Raw genomic sequence first — 25363 nt, 5'->3', positions numbered from 1 at the left:
TCAGCCACCGCTGTCTGCTCTCCCCCTCCGCCGCATTCACTAGAGTGCTAGGCTGTGGCAGGGGCGGATCCAGGGGGGGGCAATTGCTCCCCCCGAGAAATATTACTGACTGCCGAGTGTCTCTCTCATTGTTTAGAATCAGCAGCAGCGCCAGTGTTGTTGAACGGCCACGCTTCTGGCCTGGACTCTCACTGGTTGCTTACGCCTGCCCGCCTGGCGTGTAGCAACCAGCGATGTCATGTCAGAGCCAAGGAGGAGGAGAGGGAGGTCTCAGCTTTCAGAGTGGAGCGAGCAGAGGAGGATTTAACTTCTTCCTCCTCCACGCCTAGTGTGTGAATGTTGGCTCCACCCACCTCCTCCCTCTATCTTCTCCAGGGACAGCTCCAGCGTGGCGTGAGTGAGTGAGGGGAACTTCCTTGGCTGTAGAGAGGTGAGAGGATTGTATGCACTATGCATGCCACTTTTCCCTTAACATATGCAAACAGCATGCCTACCGATGCCTGACTCCTATCACAGCATCTGTTACACTGACACAGATCCTCAGTGTCTGGGAGCTGTCTGGGGGAGGGGTGCTGATGTTCTCCTAACCAGCAGGAGCTCGGGAGGAAGGACATCTTACATGCTGTTATGATAAGGTTAGTACATTTGTTAGGGAGGTGTTGTGTAATTATTGTGCTAGGGGACAGACTGCCAGCTTCCCCCCATGTAATGTGCTCTCTTGTGCCCAGTGCCCACCATGTCATGTGCTGTGCATTGCAGTGCCCACTATGTTGTGCTGTGCCTTGCAGTGCCCCCATGTAATGTGCTGTGCCCACCATGTCATGTCATGTGCATTGCAGTGCCCCCATGTAATGTGCTGTGCCCACCATGTCATGTCATGTGCATTGCAGTGCCCCCATGTAATGTGCTGTGCCCACTATGTCATGTGCTGTGCATTGCATTGCCCTTCATGTGATGTGCAGTGCCCCCTATGTCGTGCTGTGCCTTGCAGTGCCCACCATGTCATGTGCTGTGCCTTGCAGTGTCCACCATGTAATGTGCAGTGCCCACCATGTCATGTGATGTGCCATGCAGTGCCCACCATGTAATGTGCAGTTCCCACCATGTCATGTGATATGCCATGCAGTGCCCGCCATGTCATGCACTGTGCCCGCCATGTAATGTGCAGTGCACACCATGTCATGTGATGTGCCATCCAGTGCCCACCATGTCATGTGCAATGCCCACCATGTCATGGGCTGTGCCATTCAGTGCCCGCCATGTAATGTGCAGTGCCCACCATGTCATGTGCTGTGCCTTGCAATGCCCGCTATGTAATGTGCAGTGCACACCATGTCATGTGATGTGCCATCCAGTGCCCACCATGTCATGTGCAATGCCCACCATGTCATGGGCTGTGCCATTCAGTGCCCGCCATGTAATGTGCAGTGTCCACCATGTCATGTGCTGTGCCATGCAGTGATCCCACCATGTAATGTGCTGTGCCATGCAGTGCCCACCATGTCATGTGCAGTTCCCACCATGTCATGTGCTGTGCCCACCCTGCCATGTGTTGTGTCCAGCATGTAGTGTGTTGTGCCCACTGTGTAATGTGCTGTGCTGTTCAGCAGTGCCCACCATGTCATGTGCAGTTCCTAACATGTAATGTGCAGTTGCATTGCCCACCATGAAATGTGCTATGCCATGCAGTGCCCTCCATGTAATGTGTTGTGCCCACCATGTAATGTGCTGTGCCATTCAGTGCCCACCATGTAATGCGCTGTGACCACCACGTCATGTGCTGTGCCATGCAGTGCCCACCATGTAATGCGCTGTACCCACCATGTAATGTGCTGTGCCATGCAGTGCCCACCATGTCATGTGCAGTGCCCACCATGTCATGTGCTGTGTTGTGCCCACCATGTCATGTGCTGCACCATGCAGTGCCTACCATCTAATGTGCTGTACTCACCATGTAATGTGCTGTACATTGTCCACCATGCCATGTGCCGCGCAGTACCCACAATGGAATGTACTGTGCAGGGCTCACCATGTCATGTGCGGTGTCCACCATTTAATGTGCTGTGCTCACAATGTAATGTGCTGTGTCGTGCAGTGCCCACCATGTCATGTGGTGTCATGCAGTGCCCACCTTGTCATGTGCTGTGCAGTGCCCACCATGCCATGTGCAGTACCCACCATATAATGTGCTGTGCCCACCATATAATGTGCAGTGCCCACTTGTAATGTGCAGTGCCTACCATGTCATGTGCTGTGCCCATCATATAAGGTCCCGTTCCCACCGTGTGCATGTGCTGTGTTTTGCCCACCATGCAATGTGCTGTGTTGTGTAGTACCAACCATGTCATGTGCTGTGCCCACCATATAATGAACTGTGCCTACCTTGTAATGTGCTGCATTGGGCAGTGCCAACCGTGTAATGTGCTGTGCCCACCATGTAATGTACTGTGCTTTGCCCACCATTAAATGTGCTATATCCATGTATCCACCATGTAATGTGTTGCGCCAACCATGTAATGTACTGTGCTATTCCCCCCCCCTCGTGTTATGTACTATGCTGTCGCTGTGCCTCCCACAGACTCACCCACTCACTCCCACCCCCCTCTCTCTTTCACCCCCCTCACCCCCTCTCTCTCTCTCATCCCCTCTCTTTCGCCCTGTTCTCTCTCTCACCCCCTACCACCCTGTCTCTCTCTTTCACCCTCTATTCCCCTTTTTCTCACCCTCTCTCTCGTCCCCTCTCTCTCACCCCCTCTCTCTCGTCCCCTCTCTCTCGTCTCCTCTCTCTCGCCCCCTTTCTCTCTCTTTCCCCCTCCCTCTCATCCCCTCTCTTTCAACCCCCCCCCCATCTCGCTATCACCCCCCCCCTCTCAACCACTGTCTCACACCCCTCTCTCTCTTTAATTTAAATTTAACAAAAAATTGTTTGTGTTTTCATTTTATTTATTTCCATAAAAAGGCCCACCAAAATCCTTAGCACCAGGCCCATGTTGCTCTTAATCTGGCCCTGTAAGCAACACCTTTTTTTCTGCCAGTGCCCCTCCTGAGACTAGACTCTGGATCCGCCCCTGGGCTGTGGAGGGGGCAGGAGTGACTGGCTCAGGCTTTTAGCGGCTAACCGAGAGCCTGAGTCAGGTGCCAGTCTAGGTATCTAGGTGGATCCTGACCATATGGTGGTGATCTTTCCCCAGTCTAGACTGGCTCTGTGGCGTCAGTTGTGAAGCCTGCTGTCATCTGAATATGGGTCATAGAAGTACAGCCAAACAAGCTTTGGCTGTACTTCTTTTAAATATTACATGATGTTATATTTATGAAGCTTTTGTATGTAATTGTTAACTCTTTCCCCTAGACAGAGTATAAAAGTAAGCAAGATGCTGAGACCGTCACAGATGGGGAGACTGAGGAGGTCCTGGTGAGTGTGTAGTATTTGTCTGTGTATTTTTGGTTTAGGTTGATGTGTGGTACCTATGCTTCTTTGTTAATGTCTTCACCATGCAGAAGCAACTCTTCAGCTGCAGAGAACATCTAAGGAAGAGTTACCAAGAGGTGCTGGACAGACAGACCCAGTCAGAAAAACACCTGCAAGTTCAAATCAAACAACTAAAACAGAAAAGAGATGAAGAAATACACAAACAAAAGGTGTGAAATGATAAAAAAATTCTAAACTATAATAATTGTAATTCACCTTGTGCCCTGAAGACTTTAAAATGTTTTCTGAAACATAGTTTGTAAAAGGCATGAGTTTGCATTTTACATCAAAACTAAACAGGTTTTTTTAAATATAGTGTACCTCATTTAACAAAAAGTCTAAGTTATCTTATTTACAGCATCTAATCCTATTCTGTCATTCTCTTGCACTGAGAGAGCGAGTATCAGAATCAAAGGTGTTACAATGGCTTTCTGAAACAATGTTCTCTCAGTCCTTCTATTAAGAAGCACAAACCAAGGATTTGTGTGACTGTAAGATGTATGCAGGAAAACACCACGCAGAGAAAGTTCATAGTGCAGTTAACTGAGTAAAATGTACTATCGCCACACAGCTGCTTTTTATTGATTCTTCCTCTACTGATCAGGACGCTGGCTGTAGACATACTGGGACAGTCAGAGACATAGGGGAAATTTAGCCAGAAAGTGGAATAGAAGACAGCCAACTGTCACATCACTATATGCACACAGCTCATCTAAGCAATAATGTGTAGCTAAGGCCCTTTTCACACTTGTGCAACTTGTCCTGCAACTTGGGACTGCAAAGTCACATAACAAGTCCCCATGATTTCGAATGAGTACCAGTCATATCTGTGTGACTTCAAAGTAGTCCCTGCACTACTTTGGTTCGACTTTGATGTGACTTGAGGTCCATAGACCTCAATATTACATAGACATTGCTTCAAGTCGCAGCAAAATCGTGGCAAAGTTGCGCAACTTTTCAGTGTGAAAGGGGCCTAAAGGCAAACACTGTTTGGCTTTTCCATAATTTTCTGGCCCAGTGATAATGATCACCAGGATAGAAAGTGTGGGTGAATCCTCCCCAGCAGAGACACAGACAGCAGTAAAAGCCTGACAGGTCTGACTCTTCTGCACACTTACCTTAAAAGGATTGTCTTTGGATACTCTTTGAAGGATAAAACTGGCCATACCTGAATCGAAAATTCGGACAGTTAGGCCGGGTTCACACAACTACCACATATGCTCCGACTTTGGTCGCACATGTCGCATGATGTGCATAAATCAATGATTTCCATCTTAACTTGTCTGACACAAGTCAGTCCAACTTTGAAAAAGGTTCCTGCACTTCTTTGGTCCTACTTCAGCCTATTGAATATCATTGAAGTCGGATCAAAGTCGGGTCATCATCTTAACTAATCTAACTTTGGCATGCTCTGTGGATCTCGAAGGGGAACCCCACGCCAAAAAAAAAAACAGCCCTTTGGGTCAGGTATGGATATTGAGGGGAAACCCCACACCAAAATTTAAATAGAAACGCCATAGTGTCCCCCCCCCCCCCCCAAGACCATACCGATTTTAAGGGGAACCCCCATCCAAAAAAAAAAAAACGGTGTGGGGCCCCCCTAAAATTCATACTAGACCCTTATCTGAGCACACAGCCCTGCAGGTCAGGAAAGGGGGGGGGGGGGGAAATAAGCGAGTGACAAGGGCCTCTTCCCCACAACCCTGGGAGGTGGTTGTGGGGGTCTGCGGGCAGGGGGCTTATCGAAATTTGGAAGTGCCATTTTTTGGGCCATTCATCCAAAAAAGTGTCAAAAAGAAATAAAACCAGCACACAGCACCCTCCGATTTCTTCTCCCTCTGGTGATGTCTTCATCCTCCGGTTCTTCTCGCTGCAGTGATGTCTTCTTCCGCTGCCGGTCTTTCCTCCCAGTTCTTTTCTCCTCTGTCTTCTTCCTCTGCTGGTTCTTCTTCCGACGCTAGCACCTGCCGTGGAGAGGATGTTTTTTTCTTTTTGACACTTTTTGGGTGAATGGGTAGGTGTACAATGTACCCCATACTCATCCACATAGGGTGGGGGGCCGGGATCTAGGGTCCCACTTGTTAAAGGGGGCTTCCAGTTTTCGATAAGGGTTGTTGTCTGGAAGAGACCCAGGGTTGTGGGGAAGAGGCCCTTGTCCATCAACATGTGGACAAGGTGCTTTGGGGTGGGGGGGGGCGCAGAGCTCCCCCTGCTCCCAAAGCACCCACCCCCCCATGTTGAGGGCATGTGGCCTGGTATGGTCCAGGGGGGGGGGGGCGCTCGTTTGTCTCTCTCCCCCCCCCCTTTCCTGACCTTCCGGGCTGCGTGCTCGGATAAGGGTTTGGTATGGATTTTGGGGGGGGGGGGCACGCCGTTTTTATTTATTTATTTTTTTTTTTATTTTGGCGTGGGGTTCCTCCTCAACATTCATACCAGACTCAAAGAGCCTGGTATTGTTAGGATCAAAGTCGGATACCCGTTTATTAACCACTAGCTGACCAGCCGTCGCAGTCATACTGCGGCAGGTTGGCACGGCTGCGCAAATCGCCGTAGGTATACGTCGGCTCTTTAAGGCGCTATTGCAGGCGCGCGCCCGCAGCATGTCCCTGAAGCCAATTTGTGGGCGCGATGTCTGCCGGGCACCCACGATCGCTCGTGACAGAACGAGAACGGGGATGTGTGTGTGATTGCTGTATAAATGTCAGTGGTCCCAAAAAAGTGTCAAAAGTGTCCGATCTGTCCGCCGCAATGTCACAGGCCCGAAAAAAACCCAGATCACCACCATTACTAGTAAAAAAAAAATAATAATAAAAATTACATAAATCTATCCCCTATTTTGCGAACGCTATAACTTTTGCGCAAATCAATCAATATACGCTTATCGAAAAAATTTTATTTATTTTTTATGTAGAAAAATACATATCGGCCTAAACAGATGAAGACATTTATTTTTTTTTGGATATTTATTATAGCAAAAAGTACAAAATATTGTGTTTTTTTTTTTCAAAATTGTTGCTCTTTTTTTGTTTATAAATAACCGCAGAGGTGATCAAATACTACCAAAAGAAAGTTCTATTTGTGGGGAAAAAAGGACATAAATCTTGTTTGGGTACAACATCGCATGACCGCGCAATTGTCAGTTAAAGTGACGTAGTGCTGTATCGCAAAAAATGCGTGGTCAGGAAGGGGGCAAATCCTTCCGGGGCTGAAGTGGTTAAAGTCGGACGGAAATCGGACATGAAGTCGCAGGGCAAAGTCGGATGCACAGTCTTACGACTGTCGTGTTGTACCAGCGTGAACCCGGCCTTAAGCAGGAACAAGCTGAATTTCAATTCATGTATGGCCATTCCCATTTATGAGAATTCGACCTTTCATGAACAGTTTGTTAGTATATTTTCGCTCAATCGGTGCTGCAGTCAGTTTACTGCAGCACTGATCAGTGTATTCTCGGGATACAGGTGCATGGGCATGCAAAATAATGGAAAATGAATTACATAGTTACATAATAGGTGATAGGTGAGGTTGAAAAAAGTCCATCCTACAGTATGTGTGATTATATGTCAGTATTACATTGTATATCCCTGTATGTTGCGATCGTTCAGGTGCTTATCTAATAGTTTTGTGAAACTATCGATGCTCCCTGCTGAGACCGCTGCCTGTGGAAAAGAATTCCACATCCTTGTCGCTCTTACAGTAAAGAACCTTCTATGTAGTTTAAGGTTAACCCTTTCATGACTAAGGCTATTTCTGACATTTGGTTTTACAAGTTAAAATCTGTATTTTTTGCTAGAAAATTACTTAGAACCCCCAAACATTATATATATTTTTTTAGCAGAGAATCTAGAGAATAAAATGGCGATTGTTGCAATATTTTATGTCATACGGTATTTATGCAGCGGTGTTTTAAACACAACTTTTTGGAAAAGGAACACTTTCATGAATTTAAAAAAAAACCGAAACAGTAAAGTTAGCCCAATTTTTTTGTATAATGTGAAAGATAATGTTACGCTGAGTAAATAGATACCAAACATGTCACGCTTTATAATTGCACGCACTCGTGGAATGGCGACAAACTACGGTACCTAAAAATCTCCATAAGCAAATTTTTTTACGGTTACCAGGTTAGAGTTACAGAGGGGGTCTAGTGCTAGAATTATTGCTCTCGCTCTGACGATCGCGGTGATACTCCACATGTGTGATTTGAACACCGTGTACATATGCGGGCGCGACTTCCGTATGCATTTTCTTTGCTGCGCGAGCTTGCGGGGATGGGGGCGCTTTAAAAAAAAAAATTTTTTTTCTTATTTATTTTATTTATTTTCATATTAATAAGTTGTGTTTAAAAAAAAAAAAATTTTTTGATCACTTTTATTGCTGTCACAAGGAATGTAAACATGCCTTGTGACAGTAATAGGTGGTGACAGGTACTCTTTATGGAGGGATCGGACCCCTCCGATCCCTCCTTTGCACTTCAAAGTATTCAGATCGCCGTTTTCGACGATTCTGAATACTGTATATTTTTTTAAAACCGGCGCCATTGACAGCCGAGTAAACGGGAAATGACGTTGCTTCCGTGTTTACATTCAGGAGACTGGAACTAAGCCGTTTCCAGCTTTGTTCCAGCCTGTGGCTAGCCGCCGGAGGCAGCAGATTGTTGATCGGGTCTCCCGGTGGATCGGGAGGCCCGTTGAGAGCAGCAGGAGGCGGCACGTCCCCTCCCGCTCCTCCGGTATAACAGCCAAGCGGCTTTTAGCCACATCGGTTGTTATCCCTGGAAAGCCGATCGCCAGCTTAAAAAAAATGGTACCGGGATGATGCCTGCAGCTGCGGGCATCATCCCGGGATAACCCCCGAAAGCCGAGGCCGTACATCTGCGTACGGTCGGCGGGAGAAGTTAAACCTCTCATTTTATCCCTATTGTGGGGTCACCAGTACGGTATTTATAAATTGAAATCATATCCCCTCTCAAGCGTCTCTTCTCCAGAGAGAATAAATTCAGTGCTCGCAACCTTTCCTCATAACTAATATCCTCCAGACCCTTTATTAGCTTTGTTGCCCTTCTTTGTACTCGCTCCATTTCCAGTACATCCTTCCTGAGGACTGGTGCCCAGAACTGGACAGCATACTCCAGGTGCGGCCGGACCAGAGTCTTGTAGACCGGGAGAATTATTGATTTATCTCTGGAATTAATCTACTTTTTAACGCATGCCAATATTCTGTTTGCTTTGTTAGCAGCAGCTTGGCATTGCATGCCATTGCTGAGCCTATCATCTACTAGGACCCCAGGTCCTTTTCCATCCTAGATTCCCCCAGAGGTACTCCCCCCAGTGTATAGATTGCATTCATATTTTTGCCACCCAAATGCATTATTTTACATTTTTCTACATTGAACCTCATTTGCCATGTAGTTGCCCACCCCATTAATTTGTTCAGATCTTTTTGCAAGGTTTCCACATCCTGTAGAGAAGTTATTGCCCTGCTTAGCTTAGTATCGTCTGCAAATACAGAGATTGAACTGTTTATTTTTATTTTATTTTATTTATTTCAGGTACTTATATAGCGCCGTCAATTTACGCAGCGCTTTACATATACATTGTACATTCACATCAGTCCCTACCCTCAAGGAGCTTACAATCTAAGGTCCCTAACTCACATTCATACATACTAGGGACAATTTAGACAGGATCCAATTAACCTACCAGCATGTCTTTGGAGTGTGGAAGGAAACCGGAGTACCCGGAGGAAACCCACACAGGCACAGGGAGAACATGCAAACTCCAGGCAGGTAGTGTCGTGGTTGGGATTCGAACCAGCGACCCTTCTTACTGCTAGGCGAGAGTGCTACCACTACACCACTGTGCCGCCCACGTCCTCCAGGTCGTTTATGAACAAATTAAATAGGATTGGTCCCAGCACAGAGTCCTGGGGGACCCCACTACCCACCTCTGACTATTCCAAGTATTCCCCATTTATCACCATCCTCTGAACTCGCCCTTGTAGCCAGTTTTCAATCCATGTACTCACCCTATGGTCTATGCCAACGGACCTTATTTTTTACAGTAAACGTTTATAGGGAACTGTGTCACATGCTAAATCCAGATACACTATGTCTACGGGCCTTCCTTTATTTAGATGGCAACTCACCTCCTCATAGAAGGTTAATAGATTGCCTTGTGAAGACTGAGGAGAAGAATAAATTCAATACCTTTGCCTATCCCCATCCTTTGTAACCAGATGTCCTTCCTCATTCTTTATGGGGCCAATATGGTCTGTCCTCCCTTTATTACTGTTTACATACTTAAAGAATTTCTTGGGATTTTATTTTGCTCTCCTCTAGAGGTCGACCGATATATCGGCCGGCCGATATATCGGCCGATATTTGGCGTTTTTTACTTAATCGGCATCGGCCGATTGTGCTGATAAAAAAGGCCGATTATAACTTCAGCCGTGACTTGCAAATGACTTCTGTAATAGAAGTTAATGCAAGTTTTCTGAAGTTATCTGTGGAGAGGATTCTCCCCTCCTCTGGGCAGCCTGCCAAGTCTGATAAGAAGATACATTGTATCTTTCAGGTTCTTTTTATCAATAGACTGAACTCCGTGTGTAGAAGTTTTCAGTTTAACCATTTAAAGACTAAATCTTTTCTGACACTTGTTGCTTACAAGTAAAAATCCTGTATTTTCTGCTAGAAAATCACTTAGAACCCCCAAACATTATATATATTTTTTTAGCAGAGACCCTAGGGAATAAAATGGTGATTGTTGCAATATTTTATGTCACACGGTATTTGCGCAGCGGTCTTTCAAACGCAATTTAAAAAAAAAAAAATACAGTAATGAATTAAAAAAAAAAAATAAGCAGTAAAGTTAGCCCATTTTTTTTCGTCCAAAAGTTTTGATTACCTGTTTTTGTGTATTTATTATTTAAGATAGGGTTTTTTTTTTTTTTTTTTTAGGTTTTTTTTTCTAAATTATACATACAAGTGAACTGATTGGAGGTTTGTTTTGTTTAATGTTTAAATGAAAAAAAATTTCTGTATTACTTAAGGCTGCTTTCACACTGGAGCGGGCAGGCGTTGATGGTAAAACGCTGCTAGTTTTAGCGGCGCTTTACCGTCATTTTAGAGGCGCTATTCGGCTGCTAGCGGGGCGCTTATAACCCAGCTAGCGGCCGAGGAAGGGGTTAAATGCGCCCCTGAAGCGCCGCTGCCAAAACGCTTTGCAGGCGCTTCGGTAGCGGTGCGCATTTATTTCAATGGGCAGGAGTGGTGGAGCAGCAGTATACACCGCTCCAAAGATGCCGTTTGCAGGACTTTTTTTTACATCCTGCCAGCGCATAGCCTCAGTGTGAAAGCACTCGGGATCTCACACTGAGACTGCAGGGGAGCCGTTTTACAGGCACTTTACAGGTGCTATTTTTAGCCCAAAAGCGCCTGAAAAACGCCCCAGTGTGAAAGGGGTCTAACTGTTAGATTTTATGAGATGAAGGGAAAAAAGAAAGGAAAAAAAAAATCGGCCAAATATATCGGCCCAAAAAAATCGGCATCACATATCGGCCATCGGCCACCGCGATTTCTAAATATCGGCATCGGCATCGGCCAGAGAAAAACCCATATCGGTCGACCTCTACTCTCCTCCGTTATGTGTCTTTCGTGTTCTATCTTAGCCGCCCTAATTGCACCCTTACATTTCTTGTTGCATTATTTTTAAAGTCTAAACGCTGATGATGATCCCACCACCTAGTATTTTTTGAAGGCCTTCTCCTTTGCTATTATATGCATTTTTAAATTGGAGTTAAGCCATCCAGGACTTTTGTTCGCTCTTTTAACCACTTGCCGACCAACCGCCGTCATTATGCTGCGACAGGTCGGCATGATTCCGCGAGCCGTCCTAGCTGTACGTCGGCTCCTTTAAGCGGGATAGCAGGCGCACATGCGCTGCTGCACTGCGGGGGTACCAATGCTCGTGACCGGTCACAAGCGATCGCGGGCTCAAGAGGCAGAACAGGGACGTGTGTGTGTAAACACACAAATCCCTGTCCTATTCTGAGAGGAAATGCAGATCATGAGTTCCTATTAGCTAGGAACCACGATCTCTCATCTCCTATAGTCAGTCCCCTCCCCCTGCAGTTAGAACACACAGTCAGGGAACACAGTTAACCCCTTGATTACCCTCTAGTTTTAACCCCTTCCCTGCCAGTAACATTTATACAGTAATCGGTGCATCTTTATAACTGATCGCTGTACAATTGTCAAAAGTGTCCGATGTGTCCTCCATAATGTCGCAGTCACCTTAAAAATCACAGATCGCCGCCATTACTAGTAAAAAAATCGAAGTTACTTACCGGTAACGTTTTTTCCAGGAGTCTTTCAGCACAGCACACTTGAGAGACCTCGGCTCCTCCTCTCTTAGGAAACACCGCCTCCACCAGACTTTTAAGTCGCCCCTTCCCTTTAGCCCGTCAGTTTTTGCACGAGAACCTCCGGACAGTCTAGGGAGACATAAGAACACATCATAACAACATTTATATTCCTGATGCTCTCACGTCCTAGTGGCAAGACAATATCTGGGTGGGTACCGGTGCTGTCCTGAAAGACTCCTGGAAAAAACGTTACCGGTAAGTAACTTCGATTTTCCCTCTTTCGTCTTTCAGGGCAGCAGACTTGAGAGGATAAGCGAGCACTTAACCTAGGGTGGGACTACTGCCTGCAGAACCTTTCGCCCAAAAGCCTGGTCCTGGGCAGACAATAAGTCCAGTCTGTAGTGCTTAACGAAAGTCTTAAAACTTGACCACGTTGCTGCTCTGCAGATCTGATTGGGTGTAGCACCAGCCCACTCTGCTTGTGACGTTGCCATAGCCCTAGTGGAATGAGCCCTAATACCTTCCGGAGCTTCCACCCCCTTTGCTATATAGGCTTGACTGATAGCCAATCTTAGCCATCTGGCTATAGTGTGTTTAGAGGCTTTGGAACTCATCCTTGCCCCTGAAAAGGAACCAAAAAAGGAGTCGGATTTCTTAAACTGCTCCGTAACCTCCAGGTACCTTAATGCACATCTTCTGACATCTAACTTGTGGAAGACCTGTTCCTGTTCCTTCACAGGATTTGAGCAAAAGGTGGGTAAACAAATTTCCTGGCTTCTATGAAATTCCGAAACCACCTTTGGAAAAAAGGCCGGATCGGTTTTAACATAATCCTATCCGGAAAAATTTGAAAGAAAGGTGCCCTCCTAGAGAGGGCTTGTAGCTCACTGACCCTCCTTGCAGTAGTGATGGCTACTAAGAAAACCGTCTTGAGGGTTAAAAACTTCACCGTACAAGACTCAATAGGTTCAAAAGGACCTTCTGTAAGGGCCTGTAGTACTAAGGATAGATCCCATACCGGAAAGGGGTGAGAGCTGACTGGTCTCTGCCTGCTTAAAGCTCTGAAAAACCTGGAAATTTCTCAAGACCGCAGGCAACAGAACCGGAGGGGGGAAGGCATAGCATTCGTCAAAATGCCAGCTCTGAGACAGAGCGTCCACCCCTATCACCCGGTCCCAGCGGTTCAAGGAGAAAAAGAGGGGGGCCTACGTGTCTTCCCCTGAAGCGAAAAGGTCCACACATGGGATCCCCCATTTCTCAATAATCATCTTGTAGATGACTTGATTGAGGACCCAAACGCTTCCCTCAACTTCCTCCGGCTGAGGAAGTCTGCTCTCTGGTTTAATTCCCCCTTCAGGTGAACCGCCGATCTCCTTATGATCCCTAAAATAAAGTGATTGGAGGTAACTGACTCCCACTGTGGAGGAAGGCCCCTAGTCTTTCTCCCACCGGGATTAACCTGTCATTGGGGCTTTCGGGGCTGTTCAGGAGGGTGAAAAATCTCTCCCCTGCGCCCTCTGTCCTTGTTGGTCCAGACTTTTTCCTGAGACTCTGCTCTTGGAAAATTAGACTTCCTTTGTGAGCATATCTTCTTTTTAGGCTGTTCTCCCAACTTTTTCTTCAAGGGGAAGGCCTTCTTTTTATCAGCCGTTCGATCAAGAACCGCCTCCAGATCTGGACCGAACAGCAAGTCCCCTGTGAAAGGGACTCCGCAAAGTTTGATTTTTGAAGCATTGTCCCCCTGCCAGGTCTTTAACCAAAGGTCTCGCCTGGCTGAGTTGGCCAAGGCAGAGGATCTAGCAGACATGCGGACCCAATTCTGCTGAGGCGTCAGCAATGTATGCAATCCCCTTCAAGAGCATTGGGAAGGAGGAGAGAATCATCTCCTTAGCAGTCCCAGCTTCGATATGGGCCTTTATATGTGTTAGCCAGTGCTCCATGTTACGTGCCACCACTGTGACGGCCATGGCAGGCTTAAGGTTGCCTAGAGAGGAATCCCAGAACTTTCTAAGTAGAGAATCCATCCGTTTGTCAATGGGATCTGTTAGCACCCCCATATCTTCAAATGCCAAGTCTGTTTTTCTGGATACCTGAGAGAAGGCTGCATCCAGTCTAGGTGACTTGTTCCATACAGCAGCTTCATCCTCTAAAAAAGGGAATCTGCGCTTTAATGCTCTAGAAAAGAAAGGTTTCTTTTCTGGGTCCCGCCATTCCTTTTTAATGGTATCTACTAGGACCTCATGCACCAGAAAGAACCTTTTCTTCTGCTCTCCAAGACCCACGTACATTCGGTCATGTAGAGACAGAGATTTTTTCTCCTCCTGGATACCTAGGGTGGTGTGGATTGCTCCCAAGAGCTCCTCCAAGGAGAGTTTATATCGGGAGGTTCTGGAGGATTCGCCATCCACCTTCTCTCCATCTGATTCGCCTGAGGAATGTGAGGATGCATCATCCGATTCATCCTCTAAAGCCTCTCTGGAAACCCCCGGTAACTCCTCACTGACTGAGGGACCTGAAGGACCAGGTGCGACATCTTGCTATGCTGGCAGAGGACCTGCTGGGGGCTGTATAGACTGAAACTTTTCAAACAATGCTTTGAAAGATAGAAAAGTGCTGGAAAGCTCCTTAACAGAAGCTGCCAGGTCAGAGCTCTGTTCCATAGAGTGTTCCTTAACTAAGCCTTCAATGCATTTACTGCACAAAACCTTCCCCCAGGACTCTCCTAAAGTACTTCTACATGATGGGCACTTTCTTTTGGACACATGCAAGGGCTTGGTCTTTTCCGCAGGTTTGTCCTGAAATGACAAAACAAGCGCCGGCATCAGCAACAGTCTTTTAAAAACAAAAAAACCAAGTGACCAACACCAGGAGTGCACCCCCCCAGGACCAACCACCACCAGGGTCCCAGACGTGCCTCTCCTCCCCTCTGACTACCAAGAGGGGGGTTTTATCCCGTGTAGCTAAGTGGGAATAAGGTAAGGGAACACCACCCCAGGGTTCCACTTACCTTAGTGTGGCTGGTGCTGGCGTCACCCGGCACAGAACGGGAACCATCCGTCTCTGACATCCCTCTGGCCAGGGGAGTGGTCTGCCTCAGAATGCTCCTCTGTCTGACACTTCAGCTTTAATGGAGCCTGCACCAGCCGCCGCGCCGTTCGTTTATCCGTCCCGCGGCCGGAACCGGAAGCCGCGGTCCGAACGGAAGTGCCCTTCCCGTCGGAAATGACGTCGCCCGCCATCCGACTCATCGTTGCTCCATGCTGACTCTCAGAGTGAGGGGAATATGGGCACCTTCGTATCGCCTTCCCCAGGCATCGGACAAACGAACTCCCAGGCCTTTCCATTCCCCAAGGGAGGACAGGGACCACAATGCCACAGCCGGTAACCAGACTCCCCATCTGAACTGCTGTGAATGAGAGACCTCTGTCTCTCCTTTCCAACGATCGTACCGGCCTCAGCCTCACCAGCTGATATGGCCCAGGTTCCTAGCGATGTCTCTCTTCTGGAGGAAACACTGAAACTGACGGGCTAAGGGGAAGGGGCTACTTAAAAGTCTGGTGGAGGCGGTGTTTCCTAAGAGGGGAGGAGCCGAGGTCTCTCAAGTGTGCTGTCCTGAAAGACGAAAGAGGGAAAAAAATAATAATAATAAAAATGGCATAAATCTATCCTCTATTTTGTAGACGCTATAACTTTTGCACAAACCAATCAATATACGCTTATTGCGATTTTTATTACCAAAAATATGTAGAAGAATACATATCGGCCTAAACTGAGAAAAAAAAATTAAAATTGGGGATATTTATTATAGCAAAAAGTACAAAATATTGTGTATTTTTATAATCTACACGTAGGCTTTTTCCTGCTAAGGCATATACAGTGCCTTGAAAAAGTATTCATACCCCTTGCAATTTTCCACATTTTGTCATGTTACAACCAAAAATGTAAATGTATTTTATTGGGATTTTCTGTGATAGACCAACACAAAGTGACACATAATTGTGAAGTGGAAAATGATAAAAGGTTTTCAACATTTTTTACAAATAAATATGTGAGGCGTGCATTTGTATTCAGCCTCCTTTACTCTGACCAACTATAAATCCAAATAAAATCTTGTGGAACCCATTGCCTTCAGAAGTCACCTAGTAAATAGAGTCCACCTGTGTGTAATTTATTCTCAGTATAAATACAGCTGTTCTATGAAGCTCTCAGAGGTTTGTTAGAGAACCTTAGTGAACAAACAACATCACGAAGGCCAAGAAACACACCAGACAGGTCAGGGATAGAACCTTAGTGAACAAACAACATCACGAAGGCCAAGAAACACACCAGACAGGTCAGGGATAAAGTTGTGGAGAAGTTTAAAGCAGGGTTAGGTTATAAAAATCCCAAGCTTTGAACATCTCACGGAGCACTGTTCAATCCACCATCTGAAAATGGAAAGAATATGGCACAACTGCAAACCTATCAACTAGGGTTGTCCCGATACCGATACTAGTATCGGTATCGGCACCGATACCGAGCATTTGCCCAAGTACTTGTACGCGGGCAAATGCTCCCGATGCTTCCGCCGATACCTGGACTGTCAGCTGTGATCGGCGCGTGGGGGAGTTACAAGCTTCTCCCCCAGCGGCTTTCACCAGCTTTAGTGACATACAGCAGTGATCGCTCACCGCTGTATGTCACTGCATCCTCCTCCATGCCCCCTCCGTTCCTCTGTGCCTCTCCGCTGTCCCCTGCATTCTTCTCTCCTTATCTGTCCCCCTCCGTACTCCCCCTTTGTTCTTCTCTCCTTATCTGTCCCCTCCGTTCTCCCCCTCCGTTCCTCCGTCCTCCCCCTCCTTCCTTTGTGTATGGAGAGAGTCAGCTGACTCTGTCCATTCACATAACTGAAACATTGTAATCTCCTGTGATTACTATGTGTCAGTTTATGACTGGAGAGAAGCCGCTGTCTTCTCTCCATTCATTCTCAGTGCAGCTGACGCTGCAGAGAAAGGGACTGGGGAATCTCTATCCTCTCTCTCTTTCTCTGTCTCAAGGGGGAGATATCAGAGGTCTGTTAAGACCCCTGATATCTCACCAAAGCCCCCCAAAAGGGCTGATTAAAAAAAAAAAACAAAAAAAACAATAAAGAATAAAAAAATATTATTGTAAAAAATAAAAATTGTAAAAAAAAACAAAACACACACACATACAACGTTCACCCCCCCCCCAAAAAAATAGCAAAAAAAAACCTGTCACGTGACATTAAAAAAAAAGTATCGGTAATCGGTATCGGCGAGTACTTGAAAAAAAGTATCGGTACTTGTACTCGGTCCTAAAAAAGTGGTATCGGGACAACCCTACTATCAACACATGGCCGTCCACCTAAACGGACAGGCCGGGCATTAATCGGAGCAGCAGTCAAGAGGCCCATGGTAACTCTGGAGGAGCTTCAGAGATCCACAGCTCAGGTGGGAGAATCTGTCCACAGTGCAACTATTAGTCATGCACTCCACAAATCTGGCCTTTATGGAAGAGTGGCAAGAAGAAAGCCATTGTTGAAAGAAAGCCATAAGAAGTCCGTTTGCAGTTTGCGAGAAGCCATGTGGGGGACACAGCAAACATGTAGAAGAAGATGCTCTGGTCAGATGAGACCAAAATTGAACTTTGGCCTAAGAGCAAAACGCTATGTGTGGCGGAAAACCAACTGCACATCACCCTGAACACACCATCCCCACCGTGAAACATGGCAGTGGCAGCACCATGTTGTGGGGATGCTTTTCTTCAGCAGGGACAGGGAACCTGGTCAGAGTTGATGAGAAGATGGATGGAGCAAAAAACGGGGCAATCTTAGAAGAAAACCTGCTTAAGTCTGCAAAAGACTTGAGACTGGGGCGGAGGTTCACCTTCCAGCAGGACAACGACCCTAAACATACAACCAGAGCTACAATGGGATGGTTTCGATTAAAGCATATTCATGTGTTGGAATGGCCAGGTCAAAGTCCAAGCCCAAATCTAATTGAGAATCTGTGGCAAGACTTGAAAATTGCTGTTCACAGACGCTCTCCATCCAATCTGACAGAGCTTGAGCTATTTTGCAAAGAAGAATGGGCAAAAATTTCACTCTCTAGATATGCAATGCTGGTAGAGACTTACCCAAAAAGACTTGCCCAAACACACACAACAAACCAAGTTAAGCGCTGTCCCCACTATACCTATTCCAACAGTAAACAGTCTGTTTGTATATTCCTCGCTTAAGGTGTTGCAGCTCTCCCAATAGTCCACTGGGTGATAGACATGATTCTGAAAATATATAAAAACAAGAGAGAGCGCACGCCAGCCCTAGTGTGTTATCGTTTAATAGATGAAGGTAAGTGTATAAAAATCGAGGGTTGCACTCACAAACATCCAGCGTTAAATGGCATAAACAGCTCCATAATAGCCTCCTCTCCTGGTCTGTAGGGATCAGTTAGCTCACAGCAACTAGCAGCGTGGTAAAGTATTCCAGTAAGCACAGACTGCCTGCTTGCTTGTAACACACACCGCCCAAAGCACTTGCAAGGACCAGCCGGCACTGCCTGACGTGACTCGTGGCCAGGGAGGGGATACACAGAGATGCAGCTGACTCCTCTCATAAGCTTCATGCAAATGCTAGGACAACATGTTTCGGAAGCGTGGCCTCCTTCTTCAGGTCCTAGGGAACCTTCTTTGGGTTCCCTAGAGGCACTGCCTGACTCTATGAATGAAACTGTGATTGTGTTGGTTCCCAAACCCGGCAAGGACCCACAGGATTGTGCGGCATATGGACCGATATCCCTACTACACGTGGATGCCAAGATTTTTGCGAAGGTCCTGGCTAACCGTTTGGCCCAGGTGATTAAGGACCTGGTTAATGGCGACCAGACGGGTTTTATGCAGAGGAAGGGAACTGACATAAACATCAGGTGACTCTATTTAAACCTATCTGTCCCCCACGACAATCAAGGACCCCTCGTTGTTGGCCCCCCTACGTATTTTTGATAACATTGGTACTTTCTCGGGTATTAAAATAAACTGGTTCAAGTCAGTACTCTTCCCTATAGATGCAAATGCTGCTAAGACAGCTGCCTTCTCCCCTCTGCAATGGGTGGAGGAATTCCGCTATTTGAAAGTTATCGTGACTAAAAATCTTGCTGTCAGGTGTGAGTGTGGAGATTGTGAGGCTAAGAGGGCTCCCCTTGCGGCTAAGTGCAGCGTGCCCCTGGAGTTGGGAACAGGGAGCGAAGTGCTGAAAGAAGCACGGTTGGCCAGGTGCTTGTTTGCAGTCAGATGAGCTTGGCCACTGAGGGATGACTGAAGCAGGCAGAGCTGAACTTGCTGTGTTCAGGTAAACGGAGAAACCACGAGCCAGGCCAGGGGTCATACACAGATAAGTCAGTCCAGAGCATACACAGGGGCGAGCCAAGGTAATTCACAAGCTGGGTCCAGGTACAAGCCGAAGGTCAAGCCGGGTGGTCAGGAAGCAGAAGCGGAGTCCAGAAGCAGGCCAAGGGTCAAACTGGAAGAACAAGAAGCGAGGTCAAGGCAAGCCAGGTCACAACGGGTAATCACAGATCAGGAAGCAAGGTCAAGGTACACAAGGGAGCTTAATCCAGCAATGTCCTGTAGTCACAGGCTGGCTTAAATAGGGCCACTGGTGCCAGAGTCTGTCACGCCACTTACGCGCAAATGCACCTCCTGGCTAAGCTCCCCCTTAATCTACTGGGATGGATTAACCTCCTCAAAATGGTGTTGCTACCTAAATTTAACTACTTTTTCCGAAACTGTCCGATATGGATCCCGGTCTCATTGTTTAAAGAAATCGAACAATGTGTGGAGTCCTTTCTCTGGCATGGCGGGGTCCCTCGACTGGCACGATCTACCCTGTGGCTTCCGGCTCACCTGGGAGGATTGGCTCTGCCCAATTTCAGGGTCTACTACTGGGCTGCAATGTTGGTGACAGTCCAGTGGTGGTTCATGGGCTCAAAGTCAAATGCGGTCACTTGTTTGGAGGCAGTCAGCTTGGGCTCCCTGGCTGTTTTACGGAATTTTGTATATAGGGGCCCGAAGGTGTACACAAAGGTCCCTGGCCCAACGAGGGCTACTCGGAGGGTGTGGGTGGCTGCTAGACGGAGGTTTGTGCGTCCCAACCAGTGGTCTCCGGCCCACCCACTCTGGGGTAATCCCAGTCTACCACAGTTTTGCTCCCTGCCGGATCCCCAGGTCTGGGCCAAATGTGGTGTCGTCACCCTGGTAGATGTTATGTCTCAGGGTGTCTTACTTCCGATGAATGACCTACTTCACAAATTTCAGTTACCCCAATGGATGCGGTTTCGATACCCACAGCTGCTACATGCTGCTAGAGCACATTTTCCCCAACCGCCACTCCTTCAGGCCGACCCTATTGAGGAACTTGTATCCCCCGGAGACTTAGACAAGCCCTTATCAACCTTATATGCTGCACTTCTGGGCACTGACTCCCCTAAGATGGTGTCGGGGCTGGGCTCAGCCCTTCCATCTCTGAGCTGGCCGCTCAGCTGTCGGCTAATTGCCAGCTCCCATCTCTCTCCACAGTTACTCAGCTGTTGTTCATATCCTGCTCGTCAGTCCTGCCTACTTAAGCCGTCCAGTCCAGAGGGTCTCTGCCTTCGCTTTGGTCAACATCACAAGAAACATCTCCTGCATTCCTCTTTGAAGACTGGCTTTGCTGACATCCCTTCTGGCTCCAGATCCTGATTACTGCTCCACTACTTTGATCGCTGACTTCCAGCTTGGCTGACTATCCGTTCCGGTTACTGAACTCTGGCTACATTTTGTTCTTTTTACTTTTATTATTAAACAGGTGTGATTAAAATGTACTTCTGTCCCGGTCTGATTTCATGGTTTCTGACAGTAGGCGAAGGCCACGAATTCAGAAGATGCTGTCAATCCACTTGTTGGTAAAATTTTTTCCAGATTGAATGAACTGGATCACTGCATGGATCAGTTCGCCATGGCGTTACAAACGCTCCTGAGTCGCGCGGCTCACCTGGAATCTCCCACTGTGGCCACCCATGTACAACCTTTGTTGCAGGCCGACCCCGCTGCTGCGCTAGTCTCTGTGCAGGCACCCACCTCGAGTGTTACCTCTATAAGAGGTGTCTGATTCTGCTCTGCTTCCCAGTGATTTGGGGGCGATGCAGTTCAATGCAGAGGGTTTCTCAACCAGGTTGAGATATACCTTGAGATGCTGCCCCAGGCATTTCCCACTCACAGAAGCAAAGTAGGTTTTGTGATATCTTTGCTTTCTAAGAGAGCCTTGGCCTGGGCAAACCCTCTATGGGAGACACAAAAACCTGTTGTCTTGAGCTACCCTGAGTTTGTGGCTTCATTTAAAAGGTTATTTGATCTTCCTGCACGCTCTGCTTCTGCTGCCAAGTGCCCTAATGTCCATCGAACAGAGTACGAGAACTGTTGCCGACTATGCCATTGAACTCCATACTCTGGCAGCAGAGGTTGCGTGGAACAATGAGGCCCTCTTGGCTGCTTTTTCTCATGGTCTCTCGGATAACATCAAAGATGAGACAGCAGCCCGAGATATACCCACTGAGCTGGAGAAGTTGATCACGTTTGCCATCCTCATTGACTCCAGACTCAGAGAAAGACTCTTTTAAGGAGCGCTTGCGGAAGTCTCCTGTACGTTTGTCTCCGAGCTTTGCAGTCCCACCTGTGCCTCCCTCACCTCCCATGCCTCCTGGTGCCTAGTCGGTCAGTGAAGGTGAACCCATGCACTTGGGTTTCACACGTCTCTCTGCAGATGAGAGAAGCTTTAGGAGGAGGGAGAGATTGTGCCTTTATTGTGGCCAGGCAGGTCACTTTTTGAAGTCTTGCCCTACCCGTCCAGTGAACACCCTAACCTTGAGTTCCTGTCACAGACAGACCTTAGGTGGCGTTGTTTCATCTCCAGTTATCCAGAAGGATAAGCCCCCTGTTTTGGTTACCCTTTCTTGGGCTGAGTCGTCCATCGAGACACAGGCTCTAATCGACTCTGGGGCTGCAGGCCTGTTCATTGATGCTGCCTTTGTATCGAAGCACTCGATTCGGCTGCAGCTGCGTGAAACTCCACTTGCCATTGAGGCTCTTGATGGGAGACCCCTACAGCCTGCCCATGTGACTCATGAGACGGTTCCGTTGTCCATGGTCATAGCCTCGTAGGGGCTCTTCACCATGAGATAATCGAATTGCAATTTATTTCCTCACCAAGGTTTCTGCTGGTTATTGGTTATCCTTGGTTACAGAGGCACAACCCCTCTTTTGATTGGCTCTGTGCTGAGGTTCTCTCCTGGTCACCACAATGCAGTGAGGCATCCTTCCAGAAGGTAGCCAAGGTTCTGTGCACCTTCTTCACTCTCCTCCCTGCCAGAGGAGTACCACGATTTTAGCGATGTCTTTGACAAAGGTCAAGCCAGTAGTTTGCCTCCACACTGGCCATATGATTGCACAGTTGACCTTCAACCTGCGGCCATACCCCCTCGTGGCCGGGTTTACCCTTCGTCAGTCTTGGAGGATAAGGCCATGGAGGAGTATGTTGCAGACGCAATTTCTCGAGGTTTCATCTGCAAATCCTCGTCTCCTGCTGGTGCTGGTTACTTCTTTGTGAAGAAGAAGAGTGGTGAACTGAGACCTTGTATTGATTATGGGGTCTCAATCCTTTCACGATTAAGATTGCCTATCCGATTCCATTGATTACGGAGTTATTTGACCATCTCAAGGGAGCAACAGTTTTCATGAAGCTTGATTTGAGAGGGGCATACAATCTCATGAGAATTAAGGAGGGCGACGAGTGGAAAACTGCATTTAATACCAGAACAGGCCATTATGAGTACCTCTTAATGCCTTTTGGCCTTTGTAACGCCCCGGCAGTTGTCCAGAAATTTATTAATGATGTCCTCTGAGATTTGTTGCAGTTATGTGTGGTGGTTTATCTCGATGATATCCTCATATTTTCCAAGTCCCTGGAGAGCCACAACACAGATGTCTGTCGTGTGCTTCAGAAATTAAGAGAGAACAATCTCTATTGTAAACTGGAGAAGTGCGAGTTCCATCATGAACAGGTTAAGTTCCTGGGCTATGTCATTTCCACTACTGGTTTTTCGATGGACCCAGAGAAACTTTCGGCAGCCCTACAGTGGCCCTGACCCGTAGGTTTACGTCCTCTGAAGCGTTTCCTGGTCTTTGCCAGCTATTATCGGAAGTTTATTCATAACTTCTCGTTTCTGGTCAAGCCCCTGACTGATATGACCAGAAAGGACAGTAACCCAGAGAGTTGTTCTCCAGAGTCCATTAAGCCTTTGAGAGTCCCAAGGCTGCCTTTTCTTTCTGCTCCTGTATTGGCACATCCTGATCTTACGTTACCTTTTATCCTTGAGGTTGATGCTTCTGAAACTGGTGTTGGCGCCCTTCTGTCTCAACGTCCTACCTCTGAAAACACTATGCATACTTGTGGCTACTTTTCCAAGAAATTGTCACCTGTGGAGTGCAATTACGAGATTGGTGACAGAGAGCTGTTGGTGATCATTTTAGCCCTGAAAGAATGGAGACATCTCCTCGAAGGTATATTAGAAATGATAGAAGGGTTTGGCGCTGTTCCTATTTAGTTTCCTACCTCCATATAGGTTACTAGATTAAAATAAATTCTTAGGTGCACCGTGCATATATCAAATATTAAATACAAATTAACAATATGGATTCCCAAGTATACCGTGCATGTGTCAATTAAATATTCTGCTACAATATTGTGCAATCATAGGTGATACATAGACATAACTTAAATGCTTACATATGTAATATTGCTAGGGAGGGAAGAAAGGAGGGGGGGGGGAAGGAAAAGGGGGGGGGGGAGGGAAAAGGGAGTGAGATAGGGAGGTGGGGAGGGGGTGTAGGAAGTCTGTTCCTAAGGAAAATTACAATAACAAGATAAAGTGCAAATGTGCTGGTGCAATCCAAAAGGCAACAGTGACAAGATAAAGTGCAAACGTGCTTCAAAATTCTTTAGTGAGTCTCTTGTGCCATATTCTTGTGCTGTGGTGATAATCCTTCACTTATAATATCTCTTTGCTCTGAAAGTGCAGCCACTCACCAGATCACTTCACCCCTGCGGGGGTAGTAGGCAGTTACAGTTTTATCGCCACTGTACAGCGATCGCTGGCGGGCTCAGGATCGTGGTATATCATATATAAAGAGAGAGGGAGTGCCCATAGCGTAAAATTGCTTTAAAAAAGTTTTATTACACAAAATGAAAGGGTACTCACACTTTTACAGTAAAAATCAAGCGAAATGGTAAAAACGTCAAACCCGTCATAAATATCCTTCAGCGCTGGTACAGGAGGTGATGTTTGGGAAGCACAGATTAGGCCACGCCCTACGCGTTTCGTTGTTAGGACGTCTACGGGAGCTCCCGTAGACGTCCTAACGACGAAACGCGTAGGGCGTGGCCTAATCTGTGCTTCCCAAACATCACCTCCTGTACCAGCGCTGAAGGATATTTATGACGGGTTTGACGTTTTTACCATTTCGCTTGATTTTTACTGTAAAAGTGTGAGTACCCTTTCATTTTGTGTAATAAAACTTTTTTAAAGCAATTTTACGCTATGGGCACTCCCTCTCTCTTTATATATGATATACCACGATCCTGAGCCCGCCAGCGATCGCTGTACAGTGGCGATAAAACTGTAACTGCCTACTACCCCCGCAGGGGTGAAGTGATCTGGTGAGTGGCTGCACTTTCAGAGCAAAGAGATATTATAAGTGAAGGATTATCACCACAGCACAAGAGACTCACTAAAGAATTTTGAAGCACGTTTGCACTTTATCTTGTCACTGTTGCCTTTTGGATTGCACCAGCACATTTGCACTTTATCTTGTTATTGTAATTTTCCTTAGGAACAGACTTCCTACACCCCCTCCCCACCTCCCTATCTCACTCCCTTTTCCCTTCCCCCCCCCCCTTTTCCTTCCCCCCCCCCCCCTCCTTTCTTCCCTCCCTAGCAATATTACATATGTAAGCATTTAAGTTATGTCTATGTATCACCTATGATTGCACAATATTGTAGCAGAATATTTAATTGACACATGCACGGTATACTTGGGAATCCATATTGTTAATTTGTATTTAATATTTGATATATGCACGGTGCACCTAAGAATTTATTTTAATCTAGTAACCTATATGGAGGTAGGAAACTAAATAGGAACAGCGCCAAACCCTTCTATCATTTCTAATATATCTCAGCTGTCCCCATTTTAGGGTGACTGCTTGTTGGGAGGCAGCAGTTCCAAACTTTACCAATTAAGTCTTTATGTCCACTGCGCGGGTTCACCATCCCTTTACTATCTCCTCGAAGGTACCACTGTACCGGTTCTCATTCTTGTCTGAGGCTAAATGCCTCTCTCCCAGAAGGGCGCGATGGGCTCTTTTCTTGTTTGGTTTCAGTTACATTGTCTCATTCTTACCCGGTACTAAGAATGTAAGGGCTGGTGCCTTGTCACAACAATTTT

The 25363-nt window shown here is 46.9% G+C and overlaps 1 protein-coding gene across 2 annotated transcripts in view; it reads left to right on the top strand.

Annotated features, from left to right (window-relative positions):
* Positions 1 to 25363, top strand: part of RNF214 (ring finger protein 214) — a 120880-nt gene that overhangs the window by 34773 nt on the left and 60744 nt on the right. For both annotated transcript variants that reach the window (XM_073602370.1, XM_073602369.1), the window contains 2 exons: positions 3350 to 3412; positions 3499 to 3639. In XM_073602370.1, the coding sequence (XP_073458471.1) occupies positions 3350 to 3412; positions 3499 to 3639 (204 nt within the window). The remainder of the gene's footprint in view (positions 1 to 3349; positions 3413 to 3498; positions 3640 to 25363) is intronic.

Source organism: Aquarana catesbeiana, linkage group LG10 (assembly GCF_042186555.1).
Source record: "Aquarana catesbeiana isolate 2022-GZ linkage group LG10, ASM4218655v1, whole genome shotgun sequence".
NCBI lineage: Eukaryota > Metazoa > Chordata > Amphibia > Anura > Ranidae > Aquarana > Aquarana catesbeiana.
The sequence above is the reverse complement of the archived record's forward strand: the minus strand, read 5'-3'. Positions and strand labels throughout refer to the sequence as shown.